Source organism: Chiroxiphia lanceolata, chromosome 1 (assembly GCF_009829145.1).
Source record: "Chiroxiphia lanceolata isolate bChiLan1 chromosome 1, bChiLan1.pri, whole genome shotgun sequence".
Classification (NCBI taxonomy): domain Eukaryota; kingdom Metazoa; phylum Chordata; class Aves; order Passeriformes; family Pipridae; genus Chiroxiphia; species Chiroxiphia lanceolata.
The window spans coordinates 71818907-71836903 of NC_045637.1; the positions used below are offsets into that span (position 1 = coordinate 71818907).

The following is a 17997-nucleotide window of genomic DNA, read 5'->3' on the forward strand; positions in this document are numbered from 1 at the left end:
GTAGGTGGTGAGCACGGGGTGATGACAGAGCCTGGCTTTTTCTGGCCCCAAAGGATGGGTTGTGAGGACAGCATGGATGGACTCCCCATGGAGCGGGGTGTGGGTGCAGCAGCGGTGGCTGAGGCCCCGCTCAAGGCTCAGTGCTCCCTGAGCCCACAGAGCTCTGTGTGCCTGCACCTCACCTTACATTGTGCCCCTCCCACAGTCACCACCCCACAGACACAGGGCCTCCTGCTGTGCCCAACGACTTCATCACCCACAAGCAGAGTGAGAAAAGGATTCAGGGGTTTGGGTTTTTTTACCTTGTTCTTTTGTCTTAAAGGATGCATCTCACTTTGCAGACATAATTTAATAACATTTCCAATTTTTATGAAATTTGCTTTTTTTTTTTTAAATACAATATTCTCAAAGAAAAATGAAGTTACAATATAAAACCACAGCAAAAAAAAAAGGTGTAAATACAACTTTTCTATTAGAAAAGGCAGTGCATGGGGAAGGACTGGGAAGCAGTCATTTTTTACTTTTTAAAAACATACATAAACTTAAAGCCACTCACACATTTACTCCTTTTAAATTTCAGCTAAGCTATATCAGGGTATTGCACCGTAGCAAAAAAAGAGAAAAAGGGAGGTTACACTAAACTAGTTTTCCGAGGGCGCAGTTTGTTTCGATGTACACAGACACAACATCCTATTTTCATGCCATCCTTTCATATGTTCATAAACAAAATTATTGAACCACTTGTTTCAAAACCAATAGAAGATGATTTTGTGCAAAAGAGAAAAAAACAAACCTAAGAAAGCCCTTTTGTGAACAGAGAATGCCATTTGCTCCTACATTTAGACTATGCCCTCTCATACGCTGTGCCTTAATATACTTATTTATACTACTGTACTGTTTAATATACAACATCAACATATTCTCTTATAGTATAAATAAGAAAACTCCAGAGCCAGGAAACAAACCCACTGTGACTGACAGTGCATCATCATGTCAAATAAACCATTTTAGATCTATATACAAATACATATGTATATAAAATATTAATGATACACAAAACCACAGACAGGGCACGTGCATGTCAGCAAGAGAAGTGACACAGAGACTCGGACACGTGCATGTGTGCACAGAGATGTTGGGAAGGCAGCAAACCTACCCAGTAATTAGAAATCACATTTCAAAGCCATGTTTGAGGCAGTCTTAAACTCCACTGGAGCTGTGCTTGTTTACATGGTTCATGAACGTGGCATTACTTGTGTTAGATTTTGGTAAAAGCAAAGAAACAAAACCACCTGAGTAAGCTTCTGTGCCCCTCCCCTTTATAGCCTGGGGTCTCTTAAAATAAGGGGTTAAAAAAATTATGGAAACTCATTGAGTAAGCGCCCCCCCCCCCCCCCCCCAAAGGTTCTCTTCAGGTTATTTCTATACAAAATATTTGATAATACCTCTTTGCCAGGTACAGTCTGTCTTGAAGCTGAATGTGTAGCAGGTATTGATGACAAAACCATATCTAGGGCATGAAAGGGACCAGCAATTCCTTGTGCCCACCCCCTTCACAGCATCTTGGGCTGGAAGGCAATAAGAATAAAGTCTCAGCTGAGTTATAATGCGGGAGTGGAGGAGGACCAATAAAGTCTCTTAAGGCAACCGAGGTATAGTGTAGGAATGGAAGGGATCACCTTTCGGTCTGTAGTTTATAACCACTCATTTTTGGGAGATTGTTGTCCATCCTGTATGTATGAGCCCACCTAACGTGCTAGTGATGTGTTCTCACTGCTGTGGGTACATGCACCAGGTCTGGGACATTCAGACACAGCATTCACATCTGGTGACAAAGCTGCTGAACTGTCAGTGACACATTCATTGTAAGAACACTGCTGTGCCCACGTGTCAGGTGAAGCAAGCTGCATGAGCTGGCATGAAAAGCTAAGGCGTGTATAGCATGCCTTATATAGCATATAGAAGCATATATCTGTAATTCGTTATTTCATCAGTATCTTTCCTCTAGCTTCAGTGTTGTTGCTCCCGACTTACACCTGCAAAAGTGAAAGCAGAAGAGGGAACTCTGTGTGCCTGTAATAGTATGTGTATATAGGAAATGTGCATCAAATATAGCTACAAGTATCAGGCCACTCTGGCCTAGATGCAAGCAGTTCATGGTCCCATCAAATCTTTTTTATAATAAACAGATGTACTTGCATGCACTTATGCATGGAAAATGTGTAAATGTATGACAAAACTGCTAGTCTTGTAGGTTATTTGATTGTGTTTATTGCAAAATATCCAGCTATTATCAGAGTGGAAGTTACTAAGATGGGTTATTTTTATGGATGTTGCCCAGGAAGTATTGTAGCACTGATGATAGATTTTTATGCAGCTGCAAAAATTTCTTTTTTGCCCAGTCTTAAATTACGAGGGTGTTCAGGGAAAGAAAAGAAATATTTGGAAGAGGAAGCTAAGTAGCAGCTTTAAAAAAAAAGTATTTTTTAAATATCAGCTGTGTTTGGAGTTAAAATCTATTTGTCATAGAAATTTTGATTATAACTGAAGGTAACAGTATCTGCAGCAGAACCCACCACGGAGAAAGCTTTTGGTGGACCTTGCTGTACTCTGCAAAGTGCTGCAGTCTCTGGTCTCTCTTCTGCAAAACCCACCATTTTTTTAACCTTAAAATTAGTTTCCTGAAGTAAAAGTAACTCAAAGCAGGTAGTGAAATGACTAAGTGAATAGGAAGTCAAGGTTCTCAGCACCTTTGTGGGGCTTGGTCCCTCATGAAATGGCAAATGCCAGGAAAAAAGAAGGCGGTTGCAAATTTTGACTGGCTGGTTTAATTCATCTGAGTGCTTTAAAAATAATTAAGTTCAACACTTATGAGTAAAGCCACAAAATCTACAAGAGGACATCTTCTGTGCAAGCAAAATGGGATTTTTTTCATATGTAAGAGAGGGATATTTGAGTATTTTCCAGACAGTTTAAAAAGATGAAAAATGTGCATAAGGAGTATCTATCTAGTGCTTCTTTCAACTGTACATCATACTTTTCTAAATAACTGAAACTTTAAAAAGAAAGAAAAATTAAATACATTGTAACTTGTTTATGCAGAGAGAGGAGGGGTTGCTTAACAAAAAGTGGGGTTTTATTGTATAGGAAGGGAAAATATTTATTCAAAGAAGAGCCAACAATACCCTTTTTCTATACATTAAATGCAATTTATACTTCACAGAGTATATTACAAGGGTGTTTCTTCTTTCTTTCACATTCCTGCCCACCTGCCTAGTGACACAAAGAGCATGTTGTGATGTCAATACCAGTAGCACCCTTGCAGGTGAAAACGTTCTACTTTTTACCACCAAAGCAACTCAGAACCTTCTGGCTGGGGCTCCCGTCCCACCCCAGCTGTCTGTGAAATCATCTGAGATGGGCCCCTCCTTCTTTAGTTGAGTTCAATCTTCCCAAAGAGTCAAATAATACCAGGAAGTCAAAAAACATACATCTGGTAGAAGAGCCCAACGCTCAGGGTGTTAAGAGAGAAAGCTTGGCCACTCCTGCCTGTTGTGTCCTCGTCGTGTGGTGCATCCTTGGCGTGGTTAACAGTTCTGGCAAGGGAGGTTTGCAAGAAGCATCAGTTAAGGGAAGGGCTTTTAGCTATGTGACTACAAAAGCTCCTACTTACATTACTAAAGGTTTTTGGTGATCAAACATTTTCAGTAAAAACTCATTTTAGAAAACTGAGTTGCAATGCATGCTACCAAAACGAAATCTCTTTTCTTGTGAGAAAAAATTGCTGAACTTCTGATTCTCTTGTTACTTTTACTGTTCAGCTGACTTGTGCTTTGTTGCTGTCGTGGCTCATGCAGCTCCAGTAACACAGCTGTTGAGGCTAGATCTGTGCCAGAGGAGTTCTAACTCATGTGGAAACGGTGCTCCCCTCGAGTTATGTGGGAAGAGAATTCGTACCTGTCCTGGCTATGGTAGCCACACATGTTGCACTCAAAAGGATCACGGAACCCGTGGCAACCCATATGGATTGTATACATCACATGATCCAAGAAAAGGACTCGACAGTGTTCACACTTGTAAACTTTCACTTGCTCCCCATTGCTGCTGATCACTTTGAAAGCATCCTGGGAATTGTCAGTACCTGCTCTCAAGACATCATATTGCCTGTTTTCTTCTTTTATAGAGATGCCATTTCTTGCATGGGGACCTATATGGTTTGTCAGGTAGATCAAACCACTGCGCTCCTCATTATTGCTCTCTGTATCTGTTGAGTCTTGGCAGCTGTTGCTGGGAGAGGCATCTCGTTCGGAGGAGACAGATTTGGCTTTGGAAAGCAACAACAAGTTTTCCACTGCACTGTCCTGAGGAAGGTTGGAGCGAACCTGACTGTCCCCAAGAGGTTTGTGGAGCTGATACATGGGGCTGATGACAGGCACCACCTCAGAACCCCCTGGTGGTGTCTGGACAAGGGGACGCAAGGACTCTGCCCCCAGGTAACTGATGGCATTATTAATGGCCTGGTCGATAACGTGCGTCTGCATAATCTCGTTCTCTTTCTCATAGTTGGTGGTGGCATCGTATGGAAGGTCAGGCAAACACTTTTCACCTGCAGTGAAAAACAGTGAGAAGTCAGATGGTTGATTTCTACAAAATTAAGGAACTGCACATCATGGATTAATAAAACATGGAAGAAGAGAGTTGACCAAATCCACCTCTGAAATCCACCTGAGGTATTCACAGTTCTCTAATACAGCCGGCTAGAAAAATGGTGGGTTGGTGGGGATTTTTCAGCCTGCTAAATAATCTGAGGGCTTTGGAAAAGCAAATGGACGAAAAACAGATTCTGGAAAGAACTATATGGGACTCAGGGGTGCTACAGACCAAGTGCTTCATCCTCTCTTTCTCATTTCTAACTGGAGTCCCTACAGTGAGCTGAGGCATTGTCTTCGTGGTTAATAAAGCCAGTGTACCAGCACAGTCACAGTGAGCCTGGCCTCCATGCTTCAGAGCATGAAGCACATTATCAATATTTTTCCCTAAAGTATTGCATTCTTAGACTGGAAATTGTATGTTTTAGTTTTAGTTTTAGACCTTCAGTTTCTTAGAAATAACCCACATTGCAATGTGGTCACACGTCATTTTAAAGAAAAAAACAACAAAAACTTTACATTTTGTACTGCCATCACCCCTCCACACCTTGTTTTTAAATAAGCCATGTTAGACGCATTACCCTATCTAGAGCAAGATTACTTGTTATATGTAACTTTGACTCTGCTTGGATGCCAAAATTAAGGGGGAAATCTTTAACTTTTTTAAAATCAGACTGCACTTATGTATCTCTAGCTGGATACCCTAGTATTGAACACAAGTTTCACCACAATTTCCCCCAAATTCCTGGACAGACAGGACTAAGCAAAACATAGTGGAGTGGAAGAAACTACTGAAATGCACAGATACTGATTTTATGAACTTAAGCAGTCTTCTCAAACAGTGTAAACCATCAATGTTATTATCAGGCCTCTAATAAATTTATGCAAATGAAAAGAGGTAAAAGATTTCCACAGATTCCTGCAGTCTACTAATAAGAGAATGTTTGTAGTCTGGATGGATTTTCTATCTCTGCAGATCTTGGGGAACACTGAAAGCCACAAACATCTCTATGTGCTGTAATTATTTCCTGATCAATATGAAATTTGCTGGTAGGTCTCACAGAGTCCTAATTTGTCGAAAGAAATGCTAGCAGAAGCATGGAAAATTTACCAGAAGGTCTGCACTTTATTTTATCAATAATTTCCCACCCAGTTTCTACTCAAATTGACTATCCAAGGTCAGTAAAGAGCACAGAAACCTTCTAGCATGACACTATTGCAAAGATGGGGACCAAAGTGTAGGAAGTCCTTCTGTCCATATTTCCCACATGATATGGTTTCATACTAGTTTGTCCATGCTCTGCAGGCAGAGAAAGAAATACTCTTAACATTGTGTAAGTTCCTATAGGGGATGTAGGGTACAGACACCTAGCTGTGCTGCATAAGCTTCCCGTTCCTCTTGTTTTCTTTCCCAGTCATTCTGCCAATTTGAGAAGCCCTTTACTGGACTGTATTCTTTTTTCTTCAAGATTTATCCTTGATAATGCAACAGTTTTCAGGTAGAATTTGATGCTTAAGATTCAAAATAGGCATTGTGAAAGACTCTTGAATTAAATACAGAAAACCTTTCCTAATATGAATTTATACACTTGATTCAAGGAGGATAAAATGAGACCAATATTGTTTATATTCCATGGGCACTGCACACCACTGAAAAGTGAGACTGGTCTTCATTATACATGCAATTTTGGGCATCCAGAAGGCATGATTTTAATATATGTTTCTTGGGTAGTATTTGCTTTATGTAGCATAACTAGTTGGTAGTTGGCCTGAGAGGGTCAAGTGCTCATGAGAAAAATTTGTTTCCAAGCGAAGTGTCTGAAACAGACACAAACCTAAGGTAGGCAGGTACCATTTCTATATCTGGGCAATGCAGGTAATACTTGCACTCATTAAAAATAATAGCTCATTTCTGTGGTTATTAGAGCATAAGTAAATTAAACTGCTAATGGTTTGATGTGCTTCAAGTTTCGCACTGCTCAGGATTCTGAAGCAAGTACTTAAAAGGTAAAAATGCATTCAGTGCATATGGACACCATTTTTCTTAGTATTTTTTAATCCCTCTCTTTTCTTAGCTGCCTATTTTTTAAAACACGACAACCATGTGTCAAGCTTTCATGCAGTTCTGATCTGGGTTTGGATGACCTAGTTCTGCTTTTGGGTCTGGGAGCTATTCCATTTTGGAATACAGAGAGAATTTTACAGGTAACTGGCTGAATTTGGTGAACAACCTCACTTTTGAAAGGTAATGATTTCAGTCTTGAGAAAAAACTAGTAAAGCAGAAGAAAGTCCTTCCCTTATGTGAAGGATGCCCTTTGCTCCCTCTCCCTGGGATTGGGACGATACGATAATCTGCAGGAGCAATAAACATGTCGTACTACCCAAAAACTCTACTGACCAGCTGGCCCAACCTTGAATTAATCATAAATGTACCTATTACATGAAGCAGCAGGTGAGGACTGGAAAGGAAAGGATTTGGGGGCATTTTCTTGTCAGGAAAGTTTGCCCTTTTGAAGGTTAGCAAATTTCCATAAATATCTGCTGTCAGTAGGTTGTCTTCCCACACTGCACGCTGAATAACTAACCGACAGGAAACTCTGCCCTTCTAAAACTCATAGTTAAACTGGTTTTCTTTACTGTTTCTTGGGGTAAAGAGAGAAAAGGAGAATGATACAGCTAGTCCACACCCACAGATACATTGCATATAGGATACTTGCTAGTACCTTTTAAAGTTTAACACTTCTGTTCTTCCTGGAACTTTCACAAAATTAGTATTTTGCCTGATGCAATCAGTTACTAGAGTGTCTAAACTAATATGGTTTGCCTCACACAGTTGACATATTTTGGTAACTACCTCTACTACAACTTTTGTCCTTTTATAAGTGTTTTTTATCCTTGACTACCTTCTGGAATTGTTGCCTTTGGACTTGAAAAAAAAATTGGACTTTATTTTAAAACTTTTTGTTGCACCTCCTGATGTAGCCAAGATTCCCTTTTCCTTGTCTAGAAAATACTAATTTTCCTTTCAGCCTTGTGTCCTTGTTGAATAAAGTGTATTTGCATTTTCTGTCCCACAAACTGGTCTTTTTTTTTGCCTTGACTTTTGACTGAAGACTTTCTCAATGTGTGTTTTGTTTCAAAGACTTTAGTTTTATCTGATTGTCTCCTATAGAATAAAATTATAAAAGAATGTGCAGAGAATTATGAAAGAATCTAACTGGGTATGAGTATATGATGTCCTCTGATTTCCCATGCTTTTATTTATTTAAGACTAACCCTCCATAGCTGACAAAATCTTGTCTGTGGGTCTCACAAAACTGGTGTAACCACTGCTTAATAAACAGAACAATATATGTGGAGCCTTCATTTTTATAGGCATGGCATCAAATTTTTCACTGTTAAGACAGGAACTACTAGGTGCAAATGGGCATGAAGATTTTGCATCATTCATAAAAGTATCCAAAGATTTTTTCATTTAGGTATTTTTCTCAGACATATCCATGATCATTTTGGGCTTTAGAAGTATACAGACTTTATCAAAGGGTGAAGAATATTCCCCACTCTATGTTCAACTATTAACAAACACTTTCAGAAACACCAATATGCCCAGACCTGAATGTCATCCAAGAATTCAATAAAATAACTCTGAAAGTGTGGTCAAATGCTATCCCAACAGGAAACTTCTATTCCTATCTTTGGGTTCTTAAGGCAACTTTAAGAGCCTGTCCAAATCTTGTAATGATCTGGTTCATAAACTTCTAAAAAGGCAGAAAAATGATTTAAATTTGATCTCCAGATGCGGAAAACTAAACATGCAGAAATGTATGCTGGAGATATTTATTTGGTTGGTTTTTTTCCCCCCAACAAATCTCTGTATCTGATTCTGTAGAGATACATACTATTAATTTATTAAACCAAGTAAAACCATAAAGCAAAAGTAAAAATCTTGTAATATTTTTGGGGGGCTTGTTTTGTTTTACTTTTTAGGAGACAGCAAACGTTTAACTCTTACCAACAAATTTCTGAGGCATAGAGCTCTTACGTTTGGCGACGTTACTTGCTAGTCTATCCAGCACGAGGGCTCTTTCTGACCCTATCTTGCACAGGTCTTCAGCCATTTCACTCTGGTTAGTTTCCTCTTTTATGACTGAAATCAAATGACATCAGAAGGGTTAGGCAGGCTTGTTCCATTTTAATGGAACTGTTGTCTTCAGGTTATTGTTTGTCAGTCCATGTCTTTTAGCTCCCAAGCAGCTGGATGAAGGAGCTCACCATATCAGACACAGGACAGTTCTGACTCTTGGTAACAAAGTCCCTCATACTGATTAATCTACATACATATTCACATTTCCCTCATTTAGGATACAAAAATGAGATAGCAACTGTAAGGTTTCTGCCTGTACGTCATGCAATCGCTCCACCCTTGTTCTACAGCCACTCTGCATTTCTGTGAATAAATGAGGCCCTAACATTACACTGGACATGAAGCAGCTCATTGTTTCACCCTCCCGCTGACACCCCCCACTGTCCCTCTGCACCTCTCCGAGTGAAACCACTTGTCTTCTTTAGCAGGAAAAATGGATAACTTCTCAACTTCAGCAGTGGAATATATATTTGCAAGCTATACCAACCCTTCTCTCCAGCCCCTTTTTCCCCTAGCAAATATTTAGATACTTCCTTGATGCAATTTATATTTTAAATAACCATTTAAATTGATAAAATCACACCTACACTGGAACACTGATTTCCAATACTCAAACCTGTTTCCCAACCTCCTGCTGCTGCTGAGACACTGTAGAATTAGGAGCTTAGCTGTGAGGCTCTAGGAAAAGAAGACTATTTCACTTTCACTATATTTTACTTCAGTATTTTCCTGCAGAAACAAAAGGGATGTATGAAAATGCACTGTCAAAACAATGACTATGAAAAATGCATGGAAAAGTATTTCTGACTTTGAGCATCTAAAGGGAAGGTGATATGCAGTGAAATCAGAGCACAGCTGTTTTGTTGGGGTTTGTTTTTTGCTTTTTGTTTGGTTGGTTTTTTGTTTTGTTCTTGTTGTTGTTTGTCAAGGCAGAGAGAGGGGTTAATTTTACTTTTACCTGCTACTAAGATATGGACATTTTTCCTGAACTTGTGAGTTTCTATTAAAGGAAGAAGCAAAAGATGATTTTTAGGCTTTGATTCTTTAAGCTGTTTCAATTAGGTGCCCCGCTCTGCTACATTTTGCCTTCTGTGCCTGCTGAGAATTCCTTTTATCACTGGATTTACTGGTTCACAGAACCCACTACTCTGGTACCTAGGTGTTTCTCAATAGTTGAGAACACATTGTTCTAATGCAATGTTATTCTGACAATATACCACAGCCATAAAAGGATGATTGTGAAAATTTCACTGTCCCTGAAATATATGAAATCAGGGTCTGGTGGATAACTGTGAGAAGCAGGTGAAGTGTCCCAGACAACACCACCCTGCAATACCAAACTGAAGAGTACACAAGTGGTTCTTGAGTCACTGCTGCAGCAGAACATACTACAGTGATAGTGACAATGACAGCGACAGGGATTCTCACAGAATTATGCTCCAGTCCCATAAGACACTAAAGGTTGTGACCAATGTAAGAAACGAGCAGAATTTGGTCATGAAGCTGCAGAAGAATAAAGGGTGTTGATGGTATATAGTCATCATCGAATAAGCACACACCAGAATCTTGTGCTGACCAAGGTTTCCAAGTACCACCTCAAGAGGAGACTTACAGAGAATGTTTTAAAGCTGATGTTTAACAGGGAAACAAAGACTGATTTTTTAGTTAAACGTTGAAATGATCAAGAAATATTTGTTTAGAACATAATAACATTACATTTCTAATCAGTTCAAGAGAGGATGAATCATGTATTCAAGTCAAACTTTCAAACTTTTAAAACTGCTATTAAAAAAAAGGGCAAATTGTATTACGTACTAATATCCAGCATTTGCAACTGAAAACCCCTGAAATTTGCTACCAACTGGAAAACTATTTATCTGTAATTGGGTATCTGTGAACTGAAAAAAGTAAATAATTTTATCTTTTCAAATTAATATTCCCAAGTGACTAAAGAACCACAATTGACCTTTTTTAAACTTCATAAACTATTTCTTCTGTTATTTTACATAAGCCTGGTAAGACTTCAGCACACTTCCACTCAACTCAAATGCAAAACTCCAGATAATAACTCTAAGAGATGAACTTCACATGGACAGTGAGATTCTAGTCCTCTAAAATAAGAATTTTGCCATTAAATTCATCAGGTTCCAATTTTGTGATGTATTTCCTTCTCTTAAAGAAAGAAAAGACAAGTTAAAATATAAAGACAATCTCTTGTTCCCCTTTTTACTCCTTTTTGCTCGATCTTTATTTAATTTCTTTCTCAACTGTATTTTTAGATTTATAAGCTGATGGAAAACTTCTACTAGTTTAGGTCCTTTCAACTGACATTTTTATCTATGTATACTACAAAAGCTGTTTTAAAATGCTGTTAAAAGCAATCCTGCTGTGGCAGAATGTCAAATCAGACACTCTAGCAGATTGTTGTATGAACTTTTTTGAGTCTGGGGGAAAAAATGGCCTGAATAATGGCTCTAATAGATCCACATCACACCTTGAAATATTGTAAGAATGGTGGCAGTATAGCTACTTGCTTTTCTAGATATAACTTGGATTACACTAGAAGTCCAAGAAAGACACCCAGTCATTCTCTACTTTTTCTTGTATTATTTTCTTCATGCAAAATAATAGGAAAAATGCAGGAAAGTTTCATGTTCTAGAAATGTAAAGAACTGATTCATTAACTGAGTACTAAATTTTTTTTGAGTGAAGTCCTTCACTGGATATAAGGTCTAAAACTGGAAGTTAATACTTTAATTTTTTTTCTAATTTGCAAAAGCAGTCCTATTACGTCAAATACAGATTTACAAGATACAAGAAAGCATTAATGAATTCCTCAAGTTTTCATCCCACTGAGATATTAGATATTTAGCTGTAAGCTACTGCAAGCTCTCCTGTCATGATTTGATATAAGCAAAGGTCCATCTCTAAAACTATTAAAGTTTATGATTCCTGACACCAGTTTCATCTGGGCATTTTTCCTACTAAGACTTTAGTAGTAGTTCAGCTACTCATTTTCCTGTTCTGTGTGCAGGCATTCAAATCCATGTGCCGGACACTGAAGACTGAAATCCTAAAACAAAGTATTTGCTTCTAAATCATGTCACCTCTTTGAGGAGTAAGTATTGCTGCCTACCGTATATTACGCTGAGCTTTTCTATTTATACATTCTCCAGCCCCTCAATAAAATTAGAAGGGGCGCTGCTCTAACATGCTGTCTGCCAAAAGCATCTCAGCTGTATTCGCTGCTATTATTATGTGCATATACTTTACATTATCTGATAGCATGTAAAAACATATTCAGGTTCTGTCCAGATATAAAATATTAAATGAGGCATTATTGCAAATAAGGCAGAGAGAACCTTCCATTTTTGTCATTTGACAAACCAAATAACATATACTGACAGGATCAAAAGAGTATGCAGGAAATGAAACTTACTTAAACTCCACCACAGAAGCTGGATCTTCTCTATCTAAAACTGCACATAGGAGGGGATTTTGTAATTACTTGGATGGATCCCATATATAATCCAAGCCCCAATATCTGCTTGCTCTATTTCTGGGCATAGTTTTAGAGTGGATATTTTCCAAGAAACGGACTTTACCTTCATCATAAAACTAGTCTCTCAGAGAAGAACAACAGGGCCTCACCTCCCCCCAGTTTTCTTTTAAAGGGGAGGTTGGGAAGAAGGCTGTCAACAGATTATTAACATTTCTGGACTGGTTCAAGTCAAACTGCCTAAATTAAATGCCTCTGGCTTCATGTCCTCTTGCTTGGAAGAGTGAGATCAAAGACAGATTTCTCACCCTTGTTAGACGAGTTGGTCTTAGTGGTCAAGTGAGCCCTTTAAGCCATGCCTGGAAAGGGAAGGAGATGTGCAACTCAGAAGATTCTGCAACCCTACCTAGAACACTGGCATTAAGTTTCTATTAAAAATATATCCACACGAGTATTGCAATATAGGACTCCAAGCAAAAGTGGTGAGGTGATGGAGTCACACTGTCTTGAGATGACGAACTGATGTTTTCCAGGTCTTGCAAGGGTTTTGCTACATTTGAATTGTACTTTGGCTTTTTATTTGAGCTAAACAAAGTGAGACAACAGCTCAATATTTCTCAAAAAAAGAATAAATCCAGATGCAATATCATACATATTGGGGGGAGTGGTGTGCCTCCACAATGCCAAAGTTGCCACAAATGGTATTACTGTTCCTTTTGCACTCCTTTTTCTGCACTCGTGACAGGATAGCGTTATTCCCCAGGTGGACACAGTTATTACCTGGATAAATGCTGCTTGAGAGATTCATCGTTTGCAGGTAGTTATGGCAGCGTTCTTTATGTTCTTCCAAAGAGCTGCGCTGCTTATAACTGCGACCACAGTATCCACACTTATGGGGTTTGCCAACTGGAGGAAACACAAGCAATTATGAGATTCAGATGAGGTATTCAACAGCGTATCAAAAATGGTAATGACAACAGGAAAAAAGCCCACTCCTAAAATAAAGCCATGCTGTGGTGAACTGAAGAAGGATTTCATCAGTGTAAAAAAAATCTAAACGAAAACAGAACTAATGGAAAATTAGTGATATATCTTTTCATCAACAGGCCAATTCTGTGGGTGCTGCAAGCTGATTTTAGATGATCCACATCAGATAAAGACCGCAACACTAAATCTTTAAAAGCAGCATCTACACAAGTTAGAAACGGAGACACCTTCAAAGGTCTGAAAGTATTTGCTTTATTGTCTATACCCACAGAGACTGCCAGTGGGGGTATAGGTAGCGACCTGCCCACGGCTGGATATCAATTCTGATGTAAAGAGAACCAGTCCAACCCTTTTAAGACAATTTAAGATTTTGCATGTTTTCTGTTTCTGGAAATTCAAGAGAAATGGCATGAAAATTTATTTTCTGTATTACACCAATCCAGGTCTAGCTAATTCTAGGAATTTCACACCAATACTGTTTTGTGTACTTTTGGACTTGAATTTTCTGTCTTAATGTGACAAGGCTGTCACCTTACACCTGATTTCACAACTTTAGATGGTTGCACAGTTTAATTTTTGAATTTTATTTACAAATTCTTAGGTGAAAATCTGATTCAGACATCCAACTTGTTTTATAATGTATTGATGTCAATTTACCAATTGCAGGAAATAATCACTATCTACAGTTTATGCATTGTCTCTTCAACTACAGAATCCTCATAGTTTGCTAGAAGTGTCTAGGTGCAATTTCATATACATATATATATATATGTATATATGAAGAATTATGTTTCAAACTGTGCATCTGTGAAATCAGTAACAGCAAAGGAGAGGGAGGCAAAATACTATTTTAAGTCTGTGCTTTCCTCAATCAGGCTGGGACCAAACCAGAGAAGTGGAAATTATTTTGGACATCTGGGATTAACACTAAGGATTTTATTATGTTATTTAATATGTGTGCTAGAAAAGAATTTCCTTAGTTTTGTGCAGCACAAAAACACCACTTTGAGAGCTCTCCTTTTGCCACCCAGAATTTGGTCCCAGAGCCAACTTTCACAAGTAACATTACCAGTGTCAATTCCAGCAATGTGTATTGGAGATCTCCCATCCAAATAACAATTTGCATTTGCAGCTTAGCTTGGGAAACTAGATGAGACTGCAGTCTGCTTTTAAAGGCACTTAAATGTGCTAAATTGGTTTTACTTCACAAAAGGTATGTGACTATGGCTTCTGTCAAACAATGACAGGTTCCTGGTAATGGAAAAGTGCAGCTATTTACTCATATCCATATTACTGTTGAGACAAGACACTAAAAAACTCCATCATAGTCCCCTTTTGTGGAAGATTATTATCTTTTTTTCTCCCACCCTCTCCCTTCTCCACACTCTTTCTTTTTAGAAGTACGTGTAATAACAAGGTGCAACAAATAATGCTGCAGATTGTGTTCACTCCTTAGGTTGAGGATGACTACCAGACTGTGTTTCAACTTATATATTATCTCTTACCCTAAAACGTTCATCAGCTCTAACTCATGTTCGTACTTCCATGAAATGGATTACTCACATAAGTCTTATAAGATGAAACCCTAATACAGAAACTTTGAATCATCCAAGAAGTATGGGAAAAAAAACAGGTCTTCTGGTGAAGGGTCATGAAGATATGTTTAGTCATTTCTTTGCTGCTAACACACTGTGGCCAGCTCACAGCTTGGTTAACCTCAAGATGGGGCTCCGTGCCTCTGCAGAATGAGAAGACCTTAGTGGCCACCCTTATCACCTCGACAGGGGTGCTGATGAGCACCCCTGGTTAGTCCCATACCTTCACTTACCTGAGTGAGTCCTCAGGTGTCCCGTAAGGGCATCCCTGCGACGGCAAGCGTAGTTACACAGGTGACACTTGAAGGGCTTTTCACCTGAGTGCAACTTTATGTGGCGCAGAAGGTTGCCCTTCTGTGTGAAGGAGGCTCCGCACTGATTGCACTGGAAAGGGCGTTCTCCTATGGGGAGAAGAGGAAAATACATGAGAACAAAAAAAGTCTTACACGGTAACAAGAGAAAGATTTCAGTGAGAAAGTTGTTTTCTCACTGCTGCTCTGTGACTTCCACCGGCTGCAGGTTTGATATAACATGAGGCTTTCAGACTAAACCTGCCAGTTTCTTAATGCTTCACTGGCTGGGTCAATTTGATCTGAAAATCTAATTTTTTTTTTCTAAATCAGAATGGCACATCACAATGCAAATTCAAACTCATTTAAATAAAGTGACTGCAACATTTTGTGTTGAAGAGCCACTCTTCCTGATCAGCAGTTTTGGAATAAACCAATATCCAATTTTGCATGTTGTGGCATTTGGTGGGGTTTTTAATGTGGCTTTTTTCAAAGGGTCTTTAAAATATGCCACTGAAGCAGCAAAATAAAAAGGAAACTCATTAAAAATGCATTTCAGGATCACAAGTTCATTTCAGCGTTACATTCTTATATTTAAATGAAAGGCACTTCATTATAACAGTTATAATAACTTCTTTTCATTTACATTTTCCCTGTATTTTCCCTTTCAATTTCTTCTCCATTACCTGTCTGTCCCTAAGCAGCCAAATCAGGAAAGAGACAGAGAAAAGAGAGAAAGAGAGAGAGCAAAATCACAGAAGTTAAGACAGTGCAAAGGAAGCCCTGTACTTCCATGCCAAAGTCCCAGTCCTTCTCTAGGTAAGGTATGAACAGAGGAGCTGCACAAATAGGCTCTGATGGTCCACACTTTGGACAGACACGGGGAAAAACTCGAAGAGACACAGCCTTGATTTTTCTAAATTGGTGCCTGTTATCAAGGAAATGAATCAATGCCTTTGCAAAAATTAACATGGCTGTTGTTTGCTTTTTAGTGCAGTTGAAAATCAATATGCTCATTTATTAGTTTGTGGTGGGTTTTTTTTTGTTTTCTTTCTGGTTGTTTTTTTTTTTTTTTAATTTAAGATGAATGAAGCCTTTGCAGAAATGAGTGGGAAATAAAATATGTTTCCAGTTATACCAGACAGAAACTGCTTCTGCATACCTGTTTCTCCATAGCCCTCAACTAAGTCAAATCAGGCTTTGAAACTCATTTGCTGAATTCTGTTTCTCTTAGGCATAAATTTAATCTGCTGTAGTAATTATAATGCAATAACAATACTAGAACCAGCCCAGAGATGACCTGTTTTTAGTTGTGATTTTATTTGCATAACAATAACATTGTATTTAAGATTTCACAGCTGAAGTTAAAATATATATTAAAAAAAAGTTAAATTATTTCTTTCTTCTCTCTCACTTAACCGTCATGTATTATTTTGCACACCTAGGATCAACTTTTATGTCCATACATGTGAATATATATGCAGTGTGATCATGTCTGACTTTTGGGTAATGCAGCAGAAGAGCTGAAGATCAGTTAGCAGCACAATCCCAACTCAAAAATCTGAAAACCCTGTCATCAGGGCTGGCAGCTTTAGCATTCAGCAAACAGTAAAATGACTCCACTTTATGACAAGATATTTTCACTGGTCAAACAGTTTCAAGCAGGAAAGCATAGTCCCCATCAACCCAAATGAGCTCACTTTCTTTGTCCATCAAGTAGCTGTAAACTATGCCCACAACTGGTTCAGCTGCAGTGGCCTACAAAAATGCCAGCATAAGCCTCACAGGACTTTGCAATGTGCTTCATAAGCCATGCACAGTAGTGGTTAGGGAAAAAGAAAACAGGTAAGTATCTCTCTGCTTTGTGTCTTAATCTTTGGGGCAGTTACTTAGCATGGAAGGTATTTTTCAGAAACAGGCTGAAACAGTAATGAAGAAGTCAGTGCATCATGCAAATTCAGAAAAAATGGTTAATTCTTACTAAACAGCTTTTCTAGCATGCATTTTTGCTATTTTTATTTAGAGGAGCATAAGAGGAGAAAACGAGGATTGTAAAAGTACTCCTGGAACGAAATGCAAAGCAAAGTAAGAATGAAATGTACCTCTAGACTACAGGTCTCCCAATTACAGGCTGAAACCTTGTGTTGGGTGAACAAGACAGATGGAACATTTAAAACAAGACTGCTGCATGCCAAATATTTCTACAAAACTTACAGTGGGATCAAATATAAGGGAGCCTGCACTCATGCTGCTGTACAAGAGAAACAACATCACCACTGAAAGACCCTGAAGAGTTACATGTATCTTGGCTGTCCTTGCTGCAACTACCAGGATGGGGGATGCCTGCCTTGTAAGCCCAGCAAAGGCTCCCTGACCTGCTAAAATGCTGACATTCGCTGATGGAAGGTTACTGGGTCTGGTGACATCCCTTCAAATGAGGATGGGATATGGTGGAAAGAAAAAATACATAATGACTCTTTTTTTTTTTCTTTTTTTTAAAGTGAGCTTTCTGTGTAATTTTCTCACCAGTTCTGAAGAACACATATCTATCCTGGGCAGATTTTACCATATGGTGTGTAACCATGGACAAATATGGGCCCAGGAACAAAAACTGCAATGGGACCCTGAACTGAATAATTTAATCAACCACCACTGCAGTGATTTGCAAGCCTTTGTGGGAGCACAGGCCCTGGACCACTTATTCAGTGAAGCATATTTATCACCTTAATTGAAATTTTTCTCATTTCTTAAACAATACGACAAAATCACCTGAGAGACCTGCAGAGCTCTCTAGAGCTTTCTTTTATTTATTTTTTTTTTTTTTTTTAATGC

The 17997-nt window shown here is 38.7% G+C and overlaps 1 protein-coding gene across 11 annotated transcripts in view; it reads right to left on the reverse strand.

Moving 5' to 3' along the window:
• Positions 1-2808: 2808 nt before the first annotated feature.
• The window catches only part of IKZF1 (IKAROS family zinc finger 1), a 111559-nt gene continuing 96370 nt past the window's right edge, over positions 2809-17997 (reverse strand). For 9 of the 11 annotated variants that reach the window (XM_032707334.1, XM_032707361.1, XM_032707301.1 and 6 more), the window contains 4 exons: positions 15109-15276; positions 13074-13199; positions 8663-8797; positions 2809-4606 (listed from right to left, as the gene is read on the reverse strand). In XM_032707334.1, the coding sequence (XP_032563225.1) occupies positions 3903-4606; positions 8663-8797; positions 13074-13199; positions 15109-15276 (1133 nt within the window). In that variant the 3' untranslated portion in view covers positions 2809-3902. The remainder of the gene's footprint in view (positions 4607-8662; positions 8798-13073; positions 13200-15108; positions 15277-17997) is intronic. The other 2 variants (XM_032707292.1, XM_032707309.1) reach the window with 2 other exon arrangements.